This window comes from Pleurodeles waltl, chromosome 6, assembly GCF_031143425.1.
Source record: "Pleurodeles waltl isolate 20211129_DDA chromosome 6, aPleWal1.hap1.20221129, whole genome shotgun sequence".
NCBI classification, from domain to species: Eukaryota; Metazoa; Chordata; class Amphibia; order Caudata; family Salamandridae; genus Pleurodeles; species Pleurodeles waltl.
The window spans coordinates 1,541,257,843-1,541,278,533 of NC_090445.1; the positions used below are offsets into that span (position 1 = coordinate 1,541,257,843).

Below are 20,691 nucleotides of genomic sequence, written 5' to 3' on the forward strand. Positions count from 1 at the left end.
AGGTGTACTGTGATTAAATATCTGATATTTAGCACCAAATGGCCTTTGCATCAAACAAGCACTTTATCAGAAATCGTTGTCTTGTTGTATGATTGTGAATTTACATTTGTAACACTTGCAGCAACTAATGTGATTTTGAGACCTTCTTGATCTAGTAAGCCTGTATTTGTGGAGACTTATAAAGAGTTTTAGGTACCTACTACTTTGCAAATGGCTAAAAATTCAAATTCTTTTCAGGGGCAACTTTTGTATCCAAATAGTCATGATTTGGATCAGAGAGCCATTATTTAAACTAGTTATTTTCACTGAACTGACATTGGAATGTTTTAATGCGAAAGTCTTTTTAAACAAATGAGTAAGGCATTCTTTTAGAATTACTTTCATCCTTAATATTAGGCATAAAGCAATTGAAGACTTGGGTTTACACTTTGTGGGGCACAAGATTGGTCTCACCCTCGTATCCTTTTGCGATATTTTCATGGGTATTTTGAGATTTGAATTTCCTGAGGCAATCAGATCCTCGCTTACAATATTTTGGACCATTTCCTGAAAAGTTCTTGTGGCTCCAAGAATTTCCTACAAGCTCTCTTGTTCACCAAACAAGTGATGTCTTTTTACCCCGCGGTTTCATAGATAGCCCAATGATTTTATACTTAAATGAGATGGCCTAGTTTGTTTTGATCTTTCCAGACCATTCTCATCAAATTGTGAAATCACATTTGCACTATTGATTCAAACGCATTATAGCACAAGTGTTGACCTACTACTATGATTTTTCAATTTGAGGCCCACCCTGAATTTGTTGCCTAACGCTAATTAAAATTAAGTACTGCAGTTGAACGCTAATAGTTCAAGTGTCCAAATTTAAACTCCAAAAAAAATACTGTTGATTTTTGCAGTTGGCGTTTTTAGGTACTAGAATTTATGCCATTGGTGTTATATATGGTCTCTGATCTTAAATTCTGCAAATGGATGTCTATGAAGGTTTGCTTTCTTATTAATTTTTCGTCAACAACCATTTGGTGTAATTTCCATCACCTTGTGGTGTCAGATGTATGCCCTGAATCCCCTGTGCATGGTCACCATCTTCAGGTTCTTTTTTCAGCCATTGAGCCAAGAAGCAAATATTGGAGCTCCAGGTTCTTTAAGAGACAATTTGAAACCTGCTTGATCGAGCTAGGTATCTGGATGACTAAGAAAATGGTTTGCAAGGAAATCAGCATTGAAAGACACTGGATATCCGAGCAGGCAGCAGACAGCGGAGGTCAAAGAAGGTGCATTCTGTGGGGCTGGAACCATTAAGGGCAATATAGTGCCTTTAGTTTTTGCCCCAAGTGCCACCATAAGCTTGAACAAAAGAACAGCCGCAAGATCTGGAACTTCTCTCTACCTAGAGACCACAATGCTGAAGGTTGCACAGTATACACAGAATTTCAACCAAAGACATAGGGATCAGGGAAAAGCAAAGGTGTGTGCACTACTCCATGAAGCAGATACAGCACAAGCAGCAAGTCTCCCTCAAGGACCTCGATCTGTCCTTTCATAATAAAGAAAAGATCGGAATTTCTGGTGGCACAAGGGGAAGTGTCTGACATTGAAGAGTGTGCCAGCGAACCTAAAGAACGATATTGAAGGAGAACTCAGGAGGCCTACCCAGCTGTTACCTAGAAATAGCAGCAGGCCCAAGCTGAAGCCTTTGCCCTTGAACTCCAAAACAACCTTGACGCCTAAGCAGTTGACAAGCCAAGGGAGGTTGAAACCCAGAATTCTACAAATCGCAGCACAAGGGCACCTCTGATGGGTGTTCCTCAGACACTGGTTCAATGCTGAAAAGTGATCAAGAAAGCGAGTAGAAAAAGCCAAAGTAAGACACGCTGACTGAAAACAAAATAGGCACCCACTCTTGCTGCCTAACAAAGACCGCTCAAGGTTAAAATGGGGAAAAAAACGATACTTTGATGCCAAAATGGCAGTGATCATTCAAGATTGATCAGTTGTAACAGGAATAAGAAATATGCAAATGCTTGACCTCAACGCCAACCATTGGTAAGCAGTGGGCAGGCTTCAAGCCCCCTGTATGTTCTTGATAAGCCCACAATATGCCTTGCCAACAGACAGCGAATGCCTAGAAGGGGAAGCCTGAATCAGGAGTGCCTGAAAGATGAGCAGTGGAAGGACCCAACTAATGCATCCTTGCTCCAGGGGAGAGACAAACGCAAGAAAAGGATGAAAAGCCCTAAAACCGAACTACTAAGAAGGAAGCAAATGAGTGGCATTAACAGTGGGGAGGACTTTAGGCCCATTGTAAACTAACATTGTCTCGCAACAGACAGTGCATGCACTGTCTAGTAGGCAAGATCTAAAAAGGGGCCCCTTGAAAGGAAATAATGACTATTTTATCCCACATAGGCAATGTAGATGGTGAGATATGTCCACCCCCTCCGTAACAAAGAATCTGTGGTAGAGACCTGGTTCTATTGAATAGTAAATATAGACAAAAGAGCCAAGATGTATTTGATATTACTGTTGATAATATATCTGAAGAGAGAAAATATGAATTTACTGCCTTTGAATGGCATTAACTGACCTTTCCGGTTTGCCAGTGCCTGCTGCCAATAGAGCCAATAAACAGCATTGGCAAAAAAGCTAAACAAGCGTTGGCTTAGCCAGTAGGCCTGACTGCATTTTGAGTGCTTACTAAAGCATTAAACATCATTCTGCATGAAAAAACACACAAACATGTAAAAAACTGCTGCAGCAACAATAGCAAAGCAAGCAACCATATCATTTATTAACTATCTTAATTGGTCAGGCGTATTACTTAAAGTGCCTCTTCAAACACTTGTACGTTTAGACACTAAATAACCATACATGCATTCTCTTATCTTACACTCATGATCCATCCACTGACTCATTCTTGCATTCACCGATCCACCCAAAAATTATCTGAGCATGTATATGAGAAGAATGAAAGTAGGGAAAAAAAATACCACCGAACCCTAGCGGGCCTATGCTTGTAAAAAATAATTAAAAGGAAAAGAAAAAAAAAGTACAAATGTAAACCTATCAATGGCTGTCCATCTTTGAATGGTATTGTGTATTATGTGTATTATATATAATGTTTAACATTCCAAAATGGTCACCACCCTTAGAAGAACAGTAAAACTGTAATGCACCCTGACTTTCCATATTGTAATAGAACACCACCACTGGAAAGTCATCATGTGAAGGACTGTAGCATGGAACTGGAGCAGCCCTGAGTTCACACTAATTGTTTATTTTTATACTTTTCTTTATGAGACCAAGTTAAAGAAGGACTAAACTAGACTGATCTTTTAGAATTGGGCAGGGTAAGCTCTCCTGCATGCTGGCCTCAAAATTATACCTGGCAGTTTTACTTATTATCTGTTCGAATCTATTCGGTCTTAACTTTAACTACTCCGAGCCTTTCTTATTCTTTATTGAATTGGTCTATCTTGAGCCATCGCCACTCGAGCCTTGTGTCTCCTCCAAATTTCTCAGTGGACTTCATTGTTCTTCAGTTAGTTAAATTTAAAGGAATTGCAAGAGAAAAGCTCGTCGTTCCCTAGAAAATTACTTTCTGGGAGGCAAATGGCATTACTTTATGCTCAAGATGTGGTTGGAAAAAATGTGCTTCCCAAATTTTCAAACCTTACAGACAAGCTGACTGAGGCACTAGTGCATCTCTTCAAATCACTCACATCTTGGTAAAGTCAGAATCCTTTCTAGACGTTATAGCTGCAGGTACAGCCCACGATTTACATTCTTGTTTACTTTGTTTTTTAAGCACCACTGGTAAAGTCTAAACAATTCACAAACACTTTGTTAAACCTTGGTCCTTGATTTGTAGAAGTTCGAGATTATGCTAATTGATATATGAAGGGCATTTGGGATTATTGTAAGCATTTATGGACTGTGGAAGTTAATGTCTATCCATTACAGAGGATGGTGTTCCTCTGGAATTGACTTTCAGAATTGTGTTGCTAGGAGAAGTGGTGCTGCTACTGAGGAGTGTATCATAAAGCTGACGTGTATTCCCGTTCCCTTGCCCTTTCCTTTAAAAACCTTCGACACTTCCAGGCTATGCTAACATAAATTGTGATAGCTTTCTTTTCCTCAAACTTTTAAGGGGTCCTTGTTGCTCACTTCAGTATAGCCTTACATGTCCAGTGATCTTTATTTCTGGAGCGATCCTGTTTATCAGGATACCAAAACAAATACCCCAAACTTAATTCAGGGCCCCAGTGTATGTTCTGTATGAAAGCTTCTCAGCATAAAAAAGATGCAAGTTCATCAAAATGAATTTGCCAAAACTCCAGTGAGGAACTTGAGGACTACATTGGCATTCTGTTCATTCCAAGGAAAAGAAAAAAAAAACAGTCTGTGTATAAGCATAAGATTTTGTATCAAACAAGTGAGCCTTGTCGGGATGTTTAAAAATGATCACGTTTCACTAGAGAGAGAGAGAGAGAGAGAGAGAGAGAGAGAAAAACAGTCCTCGCCATGCAAGTGCAAAAATCAGTTGAATACAAGGAAAAAAACAACCAGTATCAGTTTGTACATATCATATGAAAAAACTGCACACACTTCAACACTTTTTGAAACCGAAGAGTTAATGTAGTCAATCAATGTGTTATCCAAAGGAATGGGTTCTAATCACAGGATGTGTTTTACAACCATATAAATAAAACGTTTAAAGAACCAGAGTCTGGGCACAGGTAAATGCAAAGTGGCCTTAGTGACATAAAAAGAACACAAGAGCAAGTAGTAAATACAGGTGAGTGAACAGTTGTTTGTTGATGTACAGACAATGCACAGTAGTATCTGATAGAGACTTCTGGTTGTAGATTCCTTACCTTTTTGAATTCCCCCAGGCGTCAGAATGGACCCAGAGACTTTCTTCGAGCAGTACCTCTGCTTGCCGTTAGATGGCGTTGGTCGACTCCGCAGGTGTCGGTGGCATCGTGTTCGTCATGATGATGTTGCAGTTGTATATAGGTGCCACCCCGGCACGCTGACGTCAGTTCTTTCCGCGGCAGTCTACACGCGGATCCAGAGAAGAGCTACCTCATTCACCTTTTGACTACTACGACATTTTGTCACGACTTACGTGCTGCCTTAACCTGGAGTCTGCAGACCGAGTGGTGAGGATCTTGTTCCTGAATGTTCGGCCTTGGCCCAGGTAGGGGCGACTCTTTCTGGTAGCCACGGTGCTGCAGGCAATGGAAACGCCAAGAGCAGGTCGTGTCCCTCAGAAGCAGTGCCAGAGGGAAAAATAACCCTGAAAGGGGGAAAAAAACTAAAAACGAAAGGTTCCGAAAACAGGAACAAAATGAATAGGTAAATACAGGAGCAAAAGTACAGGAAAAAAACACAAACAGATTAGAGCCAGTATAGAATACGAGGAAGCAGGAGCGAAGACACCATCCAAACAAAGTGTTGCAGCGCAAGGAGAGAAAGAATCACTGCCCTTAAATACCAACAAACAGGAAGCGACCAACAGGAAGTACAAGGACACCATCTTAGATAGGGAAAAACACATAGAACATAATGGACTAGGAGCCATAGAGAGTAGGGAACAAGGAATGCTGGGAAGAGAGGGGTATAATGGGAAAAGGAAAAGACATAAAGGAAGGCACAACAAAACAACAGGAAAGGAAGAAGAAAAAGAACAGGTGAGTGGGGGAGGTCAGACCTGCCTGGAAGCGCGTCACGCTCAAAAAGAACGAGACCCCATGCCCAATTTGGGGCCTCGAAATGTGCACAGCAGGCTGGGTATGCGGCGCGTCTTTAGACCGCGGGCCGACACATTTTTGTCTACGATTTTTTAGGAGGTCGTGGTTACATGGAGGGATGTCCCGTAAGACCGGTTTGTCGGTGACGGATCCGCACCTTGTGTGTCTTTGGGGCCTGGAGCGTGATCACGACCCAAAGTCGTGCTCTGAGTGTCGGGCCATGAACCCGACAGCTTTGAGGGAGCGGTCCCTAAAGCTCATGACAGCCCGACATTAGACTCCACGGCGTTCTCGTTCGAAAGGAAGATCTCGGGCCCGGCCACGGAGTCACCACCACTCTTCGTCCTCGAAATCATCAGGACAGTCGGGTCATAAGGAAAAGAAGTCAAAAAAGAACAAACGTTCTTTGACTTCACCCCATCGCTCGGACGATGCAGCACGAGAAGAGCGTCGATGCTCCAGGCCTCCGTCCTAAGAGCCTCCATCTGGGTCCACCCCTCACTTCCCTGACTTCCTGGGAGCAGGAGCAACCCCTGCCCAGCTCATAGAGTTTTATGAGGCAATGCACCTCCTTTTTGGGCAGACCGACCCACCTTCTGGCACAGGTGAGTCGGTGAGAGCCCCCTTGGGTTCGAAGTCGTCTGCTTCGGCCACGATTCCGGAGGGCTGCTCCGGATCCAATCTCGGATCTACCCCGACGCCGGTCGTGCCTCAGCGACCTTCTCCAGCGTCAGGGTCAGACACCGATGCTCCCGACGTAGGTTGGTCCCACAATCAACATTGATCCTTTTCTCATACCAGACGACCCAGAGCTGGAACGACGTCGTTTGATGCCGATTCCATTCTCTATGGGCTCTCCAGGGCCCAGGGTTGATCCAGACCCTCATACTTATGGGTATGGATAGGGGAGAGTTTAGAGGGGCCGGTGGAACCTTTAGAATACCAGCTTGACCTCCAAATGGACTGGCTGCAGGATTTGAGTGATTCCAGTGGTCTAGACACCTCCCCTGACACTGGTATGCTCTCTTCCCCTACCGTGGCTACGGAGGAGGGCGCCACGTACTCCATGGTAGTGAGAAGAGCGGCTGAGGTATTGGACCTAGAGCTACCTTTTGTGGAGATTAGGCCTAATATCCTAACTGATGTGCTTCAGCCGGGGTCTTCCACATCACAACCCCTTTAATGAGGCACTGACCGACGTCCTTTTGGGTACTTGGTCCAGACCCAGCACAGGGGCTCCTGTGAATCGGTTGATTGCCCATTGCCATCGACCTGCGCCAACAGACCTGAAATTCCTCAACTAACACCCCACGCCAGAGAGCCTTGTGATCCAGGCGTCCTCTTCTTCTTTCTCTGGCGCAGGTGCTGCCTACAGTTCCGGAGGAGGCCCGGACTGTCCTCTTCCAAGCGCTCGCAGATGGAAGAGATGCAGCTAAGTTTTTATCATTTGGTGTGGACTGGATACGACCAACTCTCTAGGCAGATCGGTTGCATCGATGGTGGCATTGACGTCACGCCTGGCTGAGAGTATCTGGCTTCTCAGGCGATGTCCAGCAAGCGCTGATGAACATGCCCTTTCATGGCACCCGTCTCTTCGGAGACGAGGCTGACTCGGCGTTTGAGCGCTTCAAGGATTCCCGAGCCATGGCCCTGTCCCTTGGCCTCGCTCCTGCCCCTAGACCCCACCAGTCCGCCTCTCGCCCCTTTCGAGGCTTCGGTAGGGGCACCCAACCGCGTCCTTTTCCACCGAGCCATCGACCCGTGCATGCTGTACAGCTCCTGCGTGGACGTAGGGGTTCCACGATCTCGTGGAGCAGGGAGCCAGTGGGGTGCCCAGTCCATCCTGTCCATCCCCCCCCCTTTCCCCTTCTTTCCCTCTCTCCTTCCCCTTTCCCTCTCCCCTTCCCCTCCTCCTCCTCACCTTCCAAACCTTCCTAGTCCGTTGGAACACCTGTAACCAGTTGCAGGATTAGCCATCATCTGCTCCACTGGAAATCCATTACCACGGACAGGTGGGGTCCTCCAGATTGTTCGGAAGGGCTACTCCCTTTCGAGTCTTCTCCTCCAGCCATGTCACCTTCATTCAACCACATATCGGAGGATCATATGGCACTTCTCTGCGAGGAAGTCCAAGCTCTTTTAGCTAAAGGAGCTAGAGAGAGGTTCCCTGCATCAGTGGTAGGTCATGGTTGATATTTCCTCTACGTTCTGGTGCCAAAGAAGGACAAGGGCCTTCGTCCTATCTTAGACCTTCGGCCCCCAATCTCTTACTCAAAAAGGAGAAGTTCAAGATGCTGACACTGGCTCAGGTCTTATGTGCCCTGGACCCGGGAGACTGGATGGTATTGTTGGACTTGCAGGACGCATACTTCCACATCCCCATCTTGCCGGCCCACAGACATTACCTAAGATTTGTGGTAGGCCACAAGCACTTTCAATTCACTGTGCTCCCTTTTGGCCTTACCAGCGCCCCTCGGGTGTTCACGAAGGTGACAGTAGTGGTTGCAGCTCATCTGCGCAGGTTAGGTGTCCCAGTCTTCCCCTACCTCGACGACTGGCTGTTGAAGGCGAATACACCCCAGAAATTTGTCTCCCGACTCCAGACTACATCAAACCTCTTGCATTCGCTGGGGTCACTATAAAGATGCTGAAGACACCCCTGACTCCCTCTCAGACACTCCATTTCGTAGGAGCTGTTCTGGATACAGTGCAGTTTCGGGCGTATCCTCCCGAAAAGCGAGTCCAGGATTGGCTATGATACCAATGTTTCAGCCTCTGTCCGGGATTTTGGTGAGAATGACTGAGGCTGCTGGGCCCCATGGTCTCCTGCATGCTGCTGGTTCAAAAGGCCAGATGGCATATGCGGGTTCTGCAGTGAGACCTGAAGTTCCAGTGGGCACAGCATCAGGGCAGACTCTCTGACAAAGTCCAGATCTCGGAAGGAACTGCAAAAGATCTTCAGTGATGGCTAACGAATCAAGATTGGGTCAAGGACAGATCCCTCTCCTTTCCCCAACCAGTCCTCACAGTAGTGACAGATGCGTCACTCCTGGGATGGAGCAAGAGCTAGAAATCAGAGGCCTCTGGTCTCCAGCGCAATCCGGGCTTCATATCAATCTATTGGAACGTGGGCCGATTCGACTAGCATTGAAAGCATTTCTTCCCTCTCTCAAAGGGAAAGCAGTGAAACCGTTCAGACAATGTAGGAAAATGGTTCCTTGTTGCAGTTATACCCCCTGCACGTTTTGCCTGACATTGATGCTGACTTTACTGAGTGTGTGCTGGGAGCCTGCTAACCTGCTAAGTCCCTTGTAAAAGGTACCAGTGGTACCAAGGGCGCTGTGGCCAGGGAAGGTCCCTGAGGGCTGCAGCATGTTGTGCCACCCTAAGGGACCCCTCACCTAACACATGCACACTGCCATTGCAGATTGTGTGTGTTGGTGGGGAGAAAAAGGCAAAGTCAACATGGCATCCCCCTCAGGGTGCTATGCACACCAAACACTGCCTGTGGCATATGTAAGTCACTCCTCTAGCAGGCCTTACAGCCCTAAGGCGGGTGCACTATAGCACAGGTGAGGGCATAGCTGCATGAGCAGTATGCTGCTACAGTGTCTAAGTCCATTCTTAGACATTGTAACTGCAGTGTGGCCATATTAAGTACATGGTCTGGGAGTTTGTCAAAACGAACTCCACAGTTCCATAATGGCTACACTGAATACTAGGAAGTTTGGTATCGAACCTCCCAGAATAATAAACCCACACTGATATCAACGTTGGATTTATTAAGAAATGCACACAGGACATCTTAGAGATGGGTGTGAGAGCCCTTGTGCTCTCTGGGGCCAGAAACAAAACCTGAACTAGGTGGAGGTGCTTCACACCTCCCCCTGCAGGAACTGTAACACCTGGGGGTGAGCCTCAAAGGCTCAGGCCTGGTGTTACAATGCCCTAGGGCACGCCAGCCAGCCTCCTCAGAAGGAGTGGGCACAAGGAGGGTCTAGCCACCCCGTCTGCCCTCCGAGAATGCGGGTATTTACCTGCCAGCAGACTGGAACTGGAGTACCCCCTATCTCCTTAGGCGCTCATGTTATTTTGGCTCCTGTTTGGCCTCTGCACCTGAGCGGCCCTGTGTTGCTGGTGCTGGGTGTTTGGGGTTACCTTGAACCCCCAACTGTGGACTACCTATACCCAGGAGGTTGACCCTGTAAGTGTGGTTGTGGTACTTACCTCTGAAACTGTACTGTACTTACCGCCCCTAGAAACTGTTGAAAATTGCACTGTCCACTTTTAAATTAGCCGTTTGCCATTTTAATGAAAACGGTGTACAATATTGAATCTATTCAAAGTCTCAACTATTACTATGCAAAGTACCTTTCATGTACTTACCTGCTAAACGAATCATGTGGTTCTTAATATAAATTAACTAAATAATATTTTTCTATATAAAAACCTGTTGGCCTGGAGTTAAGTCATTGAGTGTGTTTTTTCACTTGTAGCTTGTGTGTGTACAACAAATGCTTAACACTACCCTCTGATAAGCCTAACTGCTCGACCACACTACCACAAATAGAGCATTTGTATTATCTGTTATTGCCTCTGTCAAGCCTCTTGGTGAACCCCTGGACGCTGTGCACATGAAATCTCATTTTTATATAGTATATACAGAGCCAGCTTCCCACAGACAACACCACCGCCATGTGGTACTGCAACCAACAAGGCGGAGTGGGGTCGTGGACTTTTTGTCAAGAGGCTCTTCATCTATGGACTTGGCTGGAACATAAGGGCATTTCCCTGGTGGTTCAACATCTGGCGGGCTCTTTGAATGTCAGAGCAGACTATGCATAGTCAATCACGAATGGCGTCTTCATCCGGAGGTGACGCAAGGTCTCTTTTGGCAGTTGGGAGAGCCTTGGTTAGATCTCTCCGCAGAGAATACGCAATGTCAGCTGTTTTGCACATTGGAGTTTCCAAAGCAGCACTTGCTCGGCAATGCTTTTCGTCTCGAATAGCGCTCAGGCTTCCTGTGCGCCTTTCCGCCCTACCACTTCTGCCCAGAGTTCTGAAGGCAAGACCGGGCCTAAGTTATCCTGGTGGCTCCGGACAGGACACAGAGTTTGGTATCCCGAACTCTTGAGCATGACCATAGCTCCTCCAATCAGACTGCCCATTCAGGAGGATCTTTTGTCGCAGCACCAGGGAACAGTCATCCACCCAAATCTGTCCACTTTCCACCTCCTTGCGTGGGGATTGAGCGGCGACAGTTGATGGCTTTTGACCTTCAACCCGAAGTCTGTAACATCATCTTGGCAGCACCAAATCAGTATACGCCTTTCGTTGGAAAAAAATTCTGGCATGGTGTATCGACAAATCTCTCGATCCTCTCTCTGCACCGCTTTTTGAAGTTCTGCTCTTAGTTATCTCTCTCTTGCCCAACAGGGCACTGCCTTAGGCACCCTCAAGGGCTATCTTTCTGCTATCTTTGCCTTCCTGAGACTACCTGACCAACCTCTTTATTCAGATCTTCCATTGTCGTGAGGTTTCTCAAAGGCCTCACACATCTCTACCCACCAATCCCATTTATCATGCCCCAATGGGATTTAAATTTGGTCCTCACATATCTGAAATGCCCTCCATTCGAGCTGCTTCATAGCTGCCCTTTTCGGCTCCTAACCATCAAGGCTGCCTTCTTCGTTGCCATTACATCTGTTGCAGGGTAAGTGAACTCCAAGCTCTATCATCTAAACCACCTTTTCTGGCAGTACATCCTGACAATGGTACTCCTCACTAGGGCTTCTTTCCTCCCTAACGTAGTAACACCCTTTCATGTAGGTTAGTCCATCACTTTGCCTACTTTTTACCCACCCCCACATCCCTCACATGAGGAGGAGAGACTCCACCGCCTGGACCCAAAAAGAGCATTGGCATTCTACCTTGATCATACTAAAGACTTCCGGGTGGACGATCAACTCTTTGTAGGATATGTGGGGGTGAAGAAAGGGGAGGCGATGCATCAAAATGTGCTACGCTTTGGCAAAGAAGCAACCCCCAGAGGGCTTGCGAGCTCACTCAACCAGAGTAGCTGCAGCTACCACAGCGTTGGCACGAGGTGTTCCAGTCCTGGATATCTGCCAGGCAGCCATGTGGGCATCTCTGCACACATTCACCAAGCACTACTTCCTGGACAGTCAGGTCCCTAGGGACGGCTACTTTGGTCGTTCTGTCTTCCAGGACTTTCTGGTGTGATCTTGATTCGCAGCCCACCTCCAGGGATGGGATTGCTTGGGTATCTATTCTAAGGTAAGGAATGTTCAACTAGATGTCTCTATCAGATGGATAAGTTACTTACCTTCGGTAATACCTTACCTGGTTGAGACAGTATATAGTTGCAGATTCCTTACCAAACCCACCCATCCTCCCCGTTCTGCAAACTGATTTCTAGATACAGAGTTTACTCTTTCAGGGCCTTGGTTTTGACGCACCCGTGGTCAGTGTTCTTCATGGCTCTGTGCTTCTAGTGTGGAAAGTTGTGAAAAGAAACTGATGTCAGCGTGCTGGGGTGACCCCTATCTATATAGAACCTGTGATGTCATATCTGGCTCAGATGAAGCTGATGACAGACGTGGAGACGATCGACGCCACCTAATGGCATGCAGGGACACTGCTTGAGAAAAATCCCCAGATCCAGACTGACGTCTGGGGGAAACTCTAAGGTAAGAATCCGCAACTAGATAATTGTCTCTAGCAGATAAAGCTTTACCGAAGCTTGTCCAACGAGCAACCATTTCTTCCTTTTGATCCATTAGGAAATAGATCAGCTTGATCTGTGGATACAGCATTGGCAATTTTGTTTGACCACAGATTAAAGCAGGAGGTGAGTTCGAGATTCTTAAATTTCCCCCAGCAATTGAACCCGCTGCCCTGACTAAAATTATTCAGAGAGACACTGCAAATAAAAAAAATATATATACTTTATGCACTCAGAAATAGTCCACACTGAGGTAATACGTGATTGCGCAGCTGAACAAGGATAAGAGGTGCACTTTTGTTGGCCATTATCAGAAAAATGCTGGTGATGGTTCTGATCACAGGTTAACGAGGTCCCCTTTTAACGACCCCTTTTATAAAAAAAAAAAAAAAAGTTAGAAGGTGAATAGGGTCACCCAGCTTCCCAAATGTAAATGAGAGAACAAATATAGGAAGGACCCCTTGAGCATGTATGTAATATACCTCCACCTATCTTCAGACAATCCACAAGGAGTTTTATTAAAACTCTTTTAAACTATATATACATTGATTCACAAGGTTTTACATCGAGTGTACTATACATCAGAACACATTGCTAAATTCATGCATTGAAGTCCTATGTAGTGTAAAAAGTGCAAGGAGATCAGTGCAGCTTTCCTACACATTGCATGGTCTTGTCCCCTAATACTCTAATATTGGACAGGCATATAGCAGGATGGCTGGATTTGAGATAGCTTCCTCTCCTGAGATGGTGTATTGGGAGGGAGTGTGGGGGGGGGGAGCCAGACCTTATAGTAGCAATCTTTTCCTCGTTCAGAAGGACCCAAATCTAGCCACCTTTTTAGGATGTATATGCATAGTCTGTTCGTCCAGAGAAGCTAGCATTGTTTTAACCCCCTGCATGTGCTATTTATAGTGCCCAGCTCCCTCTAGGATTGGTGGAGACACCCAGAATTAAGACAAGCTCAGTCCAAGCAAAATATACTAGGTCCTTGACAAGTCTATACTTAGAGGTTTTCGTCCACATTGCTCTGTGATTGTGTGACGAGAGACTGCTGCTTGAGGAGAAAATGTTAGATTACAAATCTGAAGTGTTCACCTGTCACTGAGGTCTAGATGTCAGCCAAAGAGAAGGTTCCTCTGGGAGCGGTCATGAGACCTTACCAATTCTTGGACACGAGTGCCCTCCAGCCAGCTGCATGAGATCTTGTCATCACCATTAGCTGCATCACTTGAGAGCACGGAAGGAGGTGTACATGTTGAGGGTGGACCTGCTTTATCCTGACCCTGCTGCTGGAAAGCCGGTGTGTGTGCGCCTTCCAGTTGGTTCCAGAGGTGTGATAGTTGTAGGACGTCACTCGAGGCAGTACCCCTTTGCATCTTTGTTGCATATACAGTTCCAGAGAGAGATGTATTTGAATCTCGGGTCAACATCCAAGAAGGTAAATTGTCTAGCATTATGTTTGCTGTTGCCAGTGGCCAGAGCTGTTACCAGTGGTTTGGGCACCCCAGCACTAGAATTTCACACCCTCGAACTGCGATTCGCAAACTATGGTCCATTGAACCTTCTAGGCTTGGAGTGGGCACTTTGTCCTTTGGAATGTTTTGGCAGTGGCATTGAAACCTCATGAATTAACACCTGCAATTGAAACTCCAAATGCTATTGCTTACACTGATTCATGCATTTTGTTTTAGCAACCAGAGCTTGTGAATGTGAACTGTTTCTGTAAAAACAGATTTGCGGCTACTCTTGACTGCCTAACATCCAAAATCGCGAGTTGCCAGTCCTAAAGAATACATTACTTTGAATGACATTTAGCTCTAGGCTCACATTTCAAATTGAACTGTTTTTGATGCTTGGTGCTCATATGCCACACTTTTGGGGGTCGTAGCTGAGGCTAGGCTCAAGCTAGAAGAGTCTGGTTTTAAGACACTTTTCAGTCAGATGATAGTTTCATTGCCCACCCAGTATGTAGAAGGACAAAATCTAGAAGCTGCTTCTAGGGGAGGAGCAAAAGGACAGAGCGGAGTGGCAACATGCTGAAAAAGAAAGAACAGAGATGGGATGAAGTCCAATCTTGTGCCAGGTCTCGGACACCAGTATCGCGCATTCTAGATAGACGTGTGGTGATAACTGTTTCAAGGGACAAAAGCTTTGTTTTTTAGTACATGGATGATTACTGCAGATTTCAAGCATGGTGGATAGATACCTGAATTAGTAGTGATTAAAGAAAAAGGTTAGACAAGATAAGACATAAAAGGTGAGAGCCAGAGGTTTTAGCTCTGAATGGACAATCTGTTACTACGAGGTATTGAGATGCTGTTCTGTACTTGGAGTGTCTAAACGTAGAACACCTACTTGAGTAAACATTGGGCTGTACTGCCTCAGTGCCATTACAAGTTTATTGATAAACAAGGGTAGTTTGTCATTTAACTTTTGTGTCTAATATCAATCTGTCCCCAGATTATCAGTGGTAAATGGTTCCAATTGTTAACATTTGAGCTCAACAACTTTTGATTATCCTGGAACTCAAGGAACAGTGTCGCACAAATGAGGATAAGAAAAAACATTTTAGTCAATGTGGTTGCTATTTTGTATATCATTTTAATTTAGTAAAGGGGTTTGGAAGACTTTTATATAGACAGTTTTTAAAAGATTACTATTATAAAGTTAAAGTTACAATTAGCATTGACGTGTTAATTTGGAGAGTCTTTTCACTTAAGTATTTTGGAATCCAGTGTGTATGAGACTGATAAATGTCTGAATTTAATAAAAATATTTGATGAAACCACTTTATTTCAAGTAATTAGCTTTTCCTTTTCATGACATAAAAGGACACTTCTGTGACGTCTTACTAAGATAAATATCTCTCCATCAGTAAAGGTTGAGTCTGTTTGTGATGATTAGTACTGAGGAACCACTGTTGGGGTAGCTTTCTCATGCATGTTGGTGGGTAATGGTGCTAGTACAGTGTATATGTGTTCTAGTAATAAGGTAAAAGTATTAGGGTATTCTGGGTGTTGCAGTTGAGGGAACTGTCATGCTTCATAATATGAGGTATGATTGACTGCTTTGTTTCCCTTCTGCCTTGTGCTTTGCCTGCTGCTTCCCTATGCCATTTGAAGCATATGTAACATTTATAATTTTATGTCTTTTTTTAGGTTATTTTGGGAACACCTTTATTCGTGGGATGCTTGCAGTGAGCCTGGCTGTCAATGCCACATTCACGTCTGTCTACCTCTACCAAGCCCTGCGCTGAGGGACACCATGTTCAGGCCAGCTGGCCTTCTTGGACTATCTGCCATAGCTTGCTGCCCTGCAGCATAAACATGCACTGCCTCAGTTTGAGCCTGGAGCCACATCACCACTAGGACTTGCTGCTGCTCTGTGGAGGGAACTCTGCTGTTTGCAGGGTGTTTAAATAAAAATAAAAAAACTTTAGGAGGGAGCCAGTGGGGTGCCTTTTTTTTGTTTTTGGTTTTTTATCTTTGTGCAGTTTTGGGATTGTGCAACAAACTGGACTACTCCTTGCTCCCTTCGAAGCCTCTTTTGCTGTATAGATAGGGTAATGAAAAGTTAATTAAATCTTTTCACTGAGTATCTAAATTTGTTGTTGCCATCTGTTGCCTGGCTCGAAGAGTTGTCTGGGATGTTTTTACATACTTCATCTCACAGTGTACCACTTTGCAGTGTCTTAATGTACAATATTTGGCAAGCCTGCGTTTGCACAACCAGCAAAAAAAAGAATTATCCTGAACAAATCAATTTTATACTTGTATTATCAGTGCTGTCAGATGCTTCAATGAAAAGGAAATTCTGATGGTCATAATGGGAATGGTCATCTTCACTCTTGCGCACCAGAGCCATCTATGTAAAACTGTTACCTGTAAAGTGTTCCACCCCACCAAAAGAAGCTTTAACTGCATTGGTTTGCTCCATTCTACTTATTTAGGCAGTTTTGTCAAGCGTCTCCATGTCTACCTCGGCATTGAGTGTTGTAAAATCTTTTTGTTTGCACCAGCTGGTATTAATGTGTGAGGGAGAGTGCCCTAAATGTACACCAGAAAGTATGTTTATTGTGTGTTTTTTTTCTTTCTTGAAATGGTAAATACATAAAACAAAGGAAACAGGTAAATAAAAAGATTAAGTTGGTTATTTACATGAGTAAATACAGACAAATAGTTAAGTAAGGGTACCCGAGTAAACACAATTCTAAATCATAGGTTTTTCATTTGTAGTGTTATGTTCTGATAGAGTTGTACGTGCATGTTTCTCACCCTGTGAATACCCCCAAGTATTAGACTGGATCCAGAATCTTTTGTAGCAGTTCCCTTGCACGTCGGTAGGTAGCGTTATACAGCTCCGCGAAGGAACTGTCTTGCCCCATATATGGCTTTGGGGCCTCTATATATACCCACCTCCACTTGCTGACGTTAGTGCCTTCTTTCCACACCTGTCATTGGGGTTCCAGAGCTTTCGAATCCAGTCTTACCAATCCGATTGTTCCCCCAAAATAAACTAAAAAATCTTACAGCGTGCGGCAGGTCCCCCCGTAAACTGGGTTCAAACCGCATCAGTCCTTATTCGACATATGTCCATTACTGACACCAATGATGACTGGTGCTCTGGCACTAAACGCGACTTGAAGCCATGCAACTGTTTTGCCAAAATGAATAGGAAGGGCATTCGTTATCAAGAGGCCAAGCTTGCCGTCACCAGACTCGGAAGTCCAAGACGCAGTCTTGTTCGCGCTCTCATATGTGACTGTTGGAGGTCCCGGGGCTCAGTTAAGTCTAAGAATTCCCATTAAGAAAACATTTAAATCCAAGCAAAGGTCCCCTTTGTTCCACCTCTCCCATGATTACAAATCGTGCAATGCTCCAGGCACCTCCAGGTCACGAAGTAAGTATGTGAGCCCAGAACAGACACTTCCTCTGCTCTCGATTCAGCCCTTTCTACAGTGGACTGTGACGCCACAAGAGATCCGTGATATTTGCCTGGCAATGGATAAAAGGTTTGGTGCCTCACCGGGTCCTTCTGGAGCACCTTCAGCCCCCACGGATCCTAGGTGAATGCTAGTCTTGTTTCTGCTGGCGGATCTGTCGCAGGCACCTACTGCTCCACCCAATCTGAGGCTGGTCCTTCATTCAGATCTGGCTCTGACTGGCGCCACATTCAATGTCATCTGTGGCATAAAGACCAACCCTAACGGTCAATATCCTGCACCGGGCCTAACGTCATAGATGCCAGACACAGATCCAATAATTTTAACGAACTCAAAAATGAATCACCTAGATCACAGCAATACACCCACTCAGAACCAGACTATACATCACCTATTGATCTAGGTCCTAGATCAATAGGTGATGTATAGTCTGGTTCTGAGTGGGCGTATTGCTGTGATCTAGGTCAGTGGTTCCCAACCTTTTGACTCCTGAGGACCCCCAATGAATCATTACTGGAAGCCGGGGACCCCCAGCAATTGGTACGATTTAATTTTCAAACATTAAAACAGTAATTCGCAAAAAATATAACAAGTACACACCATACAAATACTCAAATTACTAAAGATAAAATTCTTTTATATTGAAAAAATATGCAAAAATCTAAACATTTTATTGGGAAGGTTGGTGCCTCATCTCGGCAACTACCTTTTCAATGTTTGGTTTTATTTAGGAAAGGTGAATTCTCCGTTCAGATTCTACATTTCCGGAGCGATTTCTGTTTTTATTTTTTAGGTATGCAAGAACTGAGAAAGCTTTTTCACATAAATACGTGAAGGGGAAAGGAAGTAAACCATAAGGGCCTCTCATCTCTCCCTAGCCTCTCTGTCACATGTACTTAATTTGTTTTATAGCACCTCTCATCCCACAGCAGGGTGTCGGGGCACTTTACAGGGGACTGCAAGGTGTAGGATTCACATGTCATCCACACTGGTAGGCATTTTCTAAGAGTGCTTAGTCCAGAGAAGCACAAACTTAGGATTCAGAACACAGCACAGTGATTAGTGATGAAGTTAGCACAGTGCTTAATTTGTAAATAAAAACGTGCCGGTACCCAAAGCCCTCCTCTTAAACACGCGGCTGCTGCAATTAAATGTGGGTACACGGAATGCAGAGGCAGCAAAATCCTGAAGCCATCTCGGTACTCTTCAATCCATATAAAGCCACCCCCTGCCACTTCAGTGCACTCTAGCAGGTTTTCTACTTTCTCCCTTTGTGCCGCTTTTTCATTTTTCCCTTCCTCCGTCTTTCCATTATGTGTCTTTTGCTCGCAGTAAATGCTTGAGGCAGAAGAATAAGCCCCGGCCCTCAAAAATAAGTACTGGTGCTCAGCACCAGAAATAACAAGCACAAATTAAGCACTGCGTTAGCAAAAGAATGTATTTCAACTCAAGCAAATGTTTTTTTCACAGCATAAGGAAAATGAAAGACTAGGAAAAAAACAACTTTCTAATTTGTGCTATGCGGTTTGCATGCAGCTCTTAAATGGCAGTTCACAGCTCACTGTGCTAGATTACGATTATGAACTGCATAGTAACAAAATAATCTCTGTGACAAAAGCAGTAACCCACTGTGCCATGCATGTTTCTTTGCATGAAACACATTCTTTGCAGCAGGCACATTAAACATCTGCGCTACCTTTGAGTCAAAACTGCCACTGCACAAAACTCCCATCTCCCCCAGATACATTAATCACTTGAATTAGCTTGATGCTTTTACTTTTGCAGTACACAGAGCTGCGTTTAAAACTGCTCAACAAAGGAAGTAATAAATATGAAAACACACGCACATGTTTGTCAGAGGCCCCAGCTGGAGAAATGCCTTCCTCCCAGTCCAGGCCTGCGGACCCCCTGCGAATGTGTCACGGACCCCTGGGCGGCCGCGGACCACAGGTTGGGAACCACTGATCTAGGTGATAAATAATACAATGATTGGGGCATTTTTAAAGGCTTAGACGACACCAAGAGTCTGAACACCTTCCCAGATATTGGTTTGGCCTTGCCTAACCTGGCTATGGCAATAGAGGACTCGCACTTATTCTCAACAGTGATTAAAATTATGGTGGGAGTCCTACACCTCAGCTCTCCAACTGAAGAGGTAAAAACGAATTTGGTCAACCCAGTACAAACAAGACAGGAACCACTTCTTCACTTCAGTGAAGCATTGAGATGTGCTGATAGGCACTTGGGCAAAGCCAGAACCTTCCTTCCAGTCAGAAGTCCAGTGGCAAGGTGGCATAGACCTGCTCCTGGAGACTCAAGATTCTCTACTTCAACACTCGACCCAGAGAGTTTAGTAGTGCAGGCATCCACCAGCCAACGAAACCCAAATGCCTTCCCAACTGCTCTCCCAAATAGTTACAGCCCATGGAAACATTTGCAATGCTTATGTTTTTCTCCTCGAGCCTTGACTCGGAATATGTCCAGGCACATTACAGCAACTGATATTGGATGAGCAGGATGTGGTGAAATATGCCATCAGGTTTGTCCTGGACGTGACTGTCTAAGTAGGTCCGTCTGCACCAGTGTAATGCTAAGGCACCATGCCTAGATACACTCCACCAGCTTTTCTTCAGACATCCAGTAGTTCCTAATGGACATACCATTTGACAGTTCTCGCCTGTTTGGAGCAAATGGGGAGTCATCCTTTGAATGTTTTAAAGAGAACAAGAACCTAGCTTGCTCTCTAGTCCTAGCTCTGCCTGTCCTCTGGTTCCCCGAGACCACTCTCCCCTTTCCTGTCTTCTGATGTGTTTACAAACAGAAATTCCAATACGAACCCCAGCAGCAGCTAGCCTTCCCTGCCTTTGCCTCGAAAGGGTTGGAAACAGACTGCTAACGTCCAGGGTCAGCAGTCTACCCAACCCCCACCTCTCCTTTTGGAACTGCTATAAATCTACATTAATTTGCCCTCTGCAGTACACAGTCACCTGGCAGGAAGTAGTCACTTTTCACCTCCCAAGTTAGAAACATGTCTGGCCAATGGGTGCTTCAGATTGTGAACATGGCTACTGTCTACCCTTCCTGTTTGTCCCTGTAGACCTCTGACCTACACCATAGCACCACTGAGAACCACTTGTCAGTACTCAGAGGAGAAGTTTAGGCTGTCTTGGCCAAGGGAGCAATAGAGAGGGTGCCAGCATCGGAGCTCGTGACTGGTTGATACTCGCAATATTTTCTGGAGCCGA

General features: G+C 45.2%; 1 protein-coding gene across 1 annotated transcript in view; it reads left to right on the top strand.

Annotated features, from left to right (window-relative positions):
- TMEM201 (transmembrane protein 201) overlaps nt 1–16,101 on the top strand; it is a 167,975-nt gene extending 151,874 nt beyond the window's left edge. The window contains exon 11 of the mRNA XM_069241163.1: nt 15,663–16,101. Coding sequence (XP_069097264.1) covers nt 15,663–15,760 — 98 coding nt within the window. The 3' untranslated portion in view covers nt 15,761–16,101. The remainder of the gene's footprint in view (nt 1–15,662) is intronic.
- Nucleotides 16,102–20,691: the final 4,590 nt, after the last annotated feature.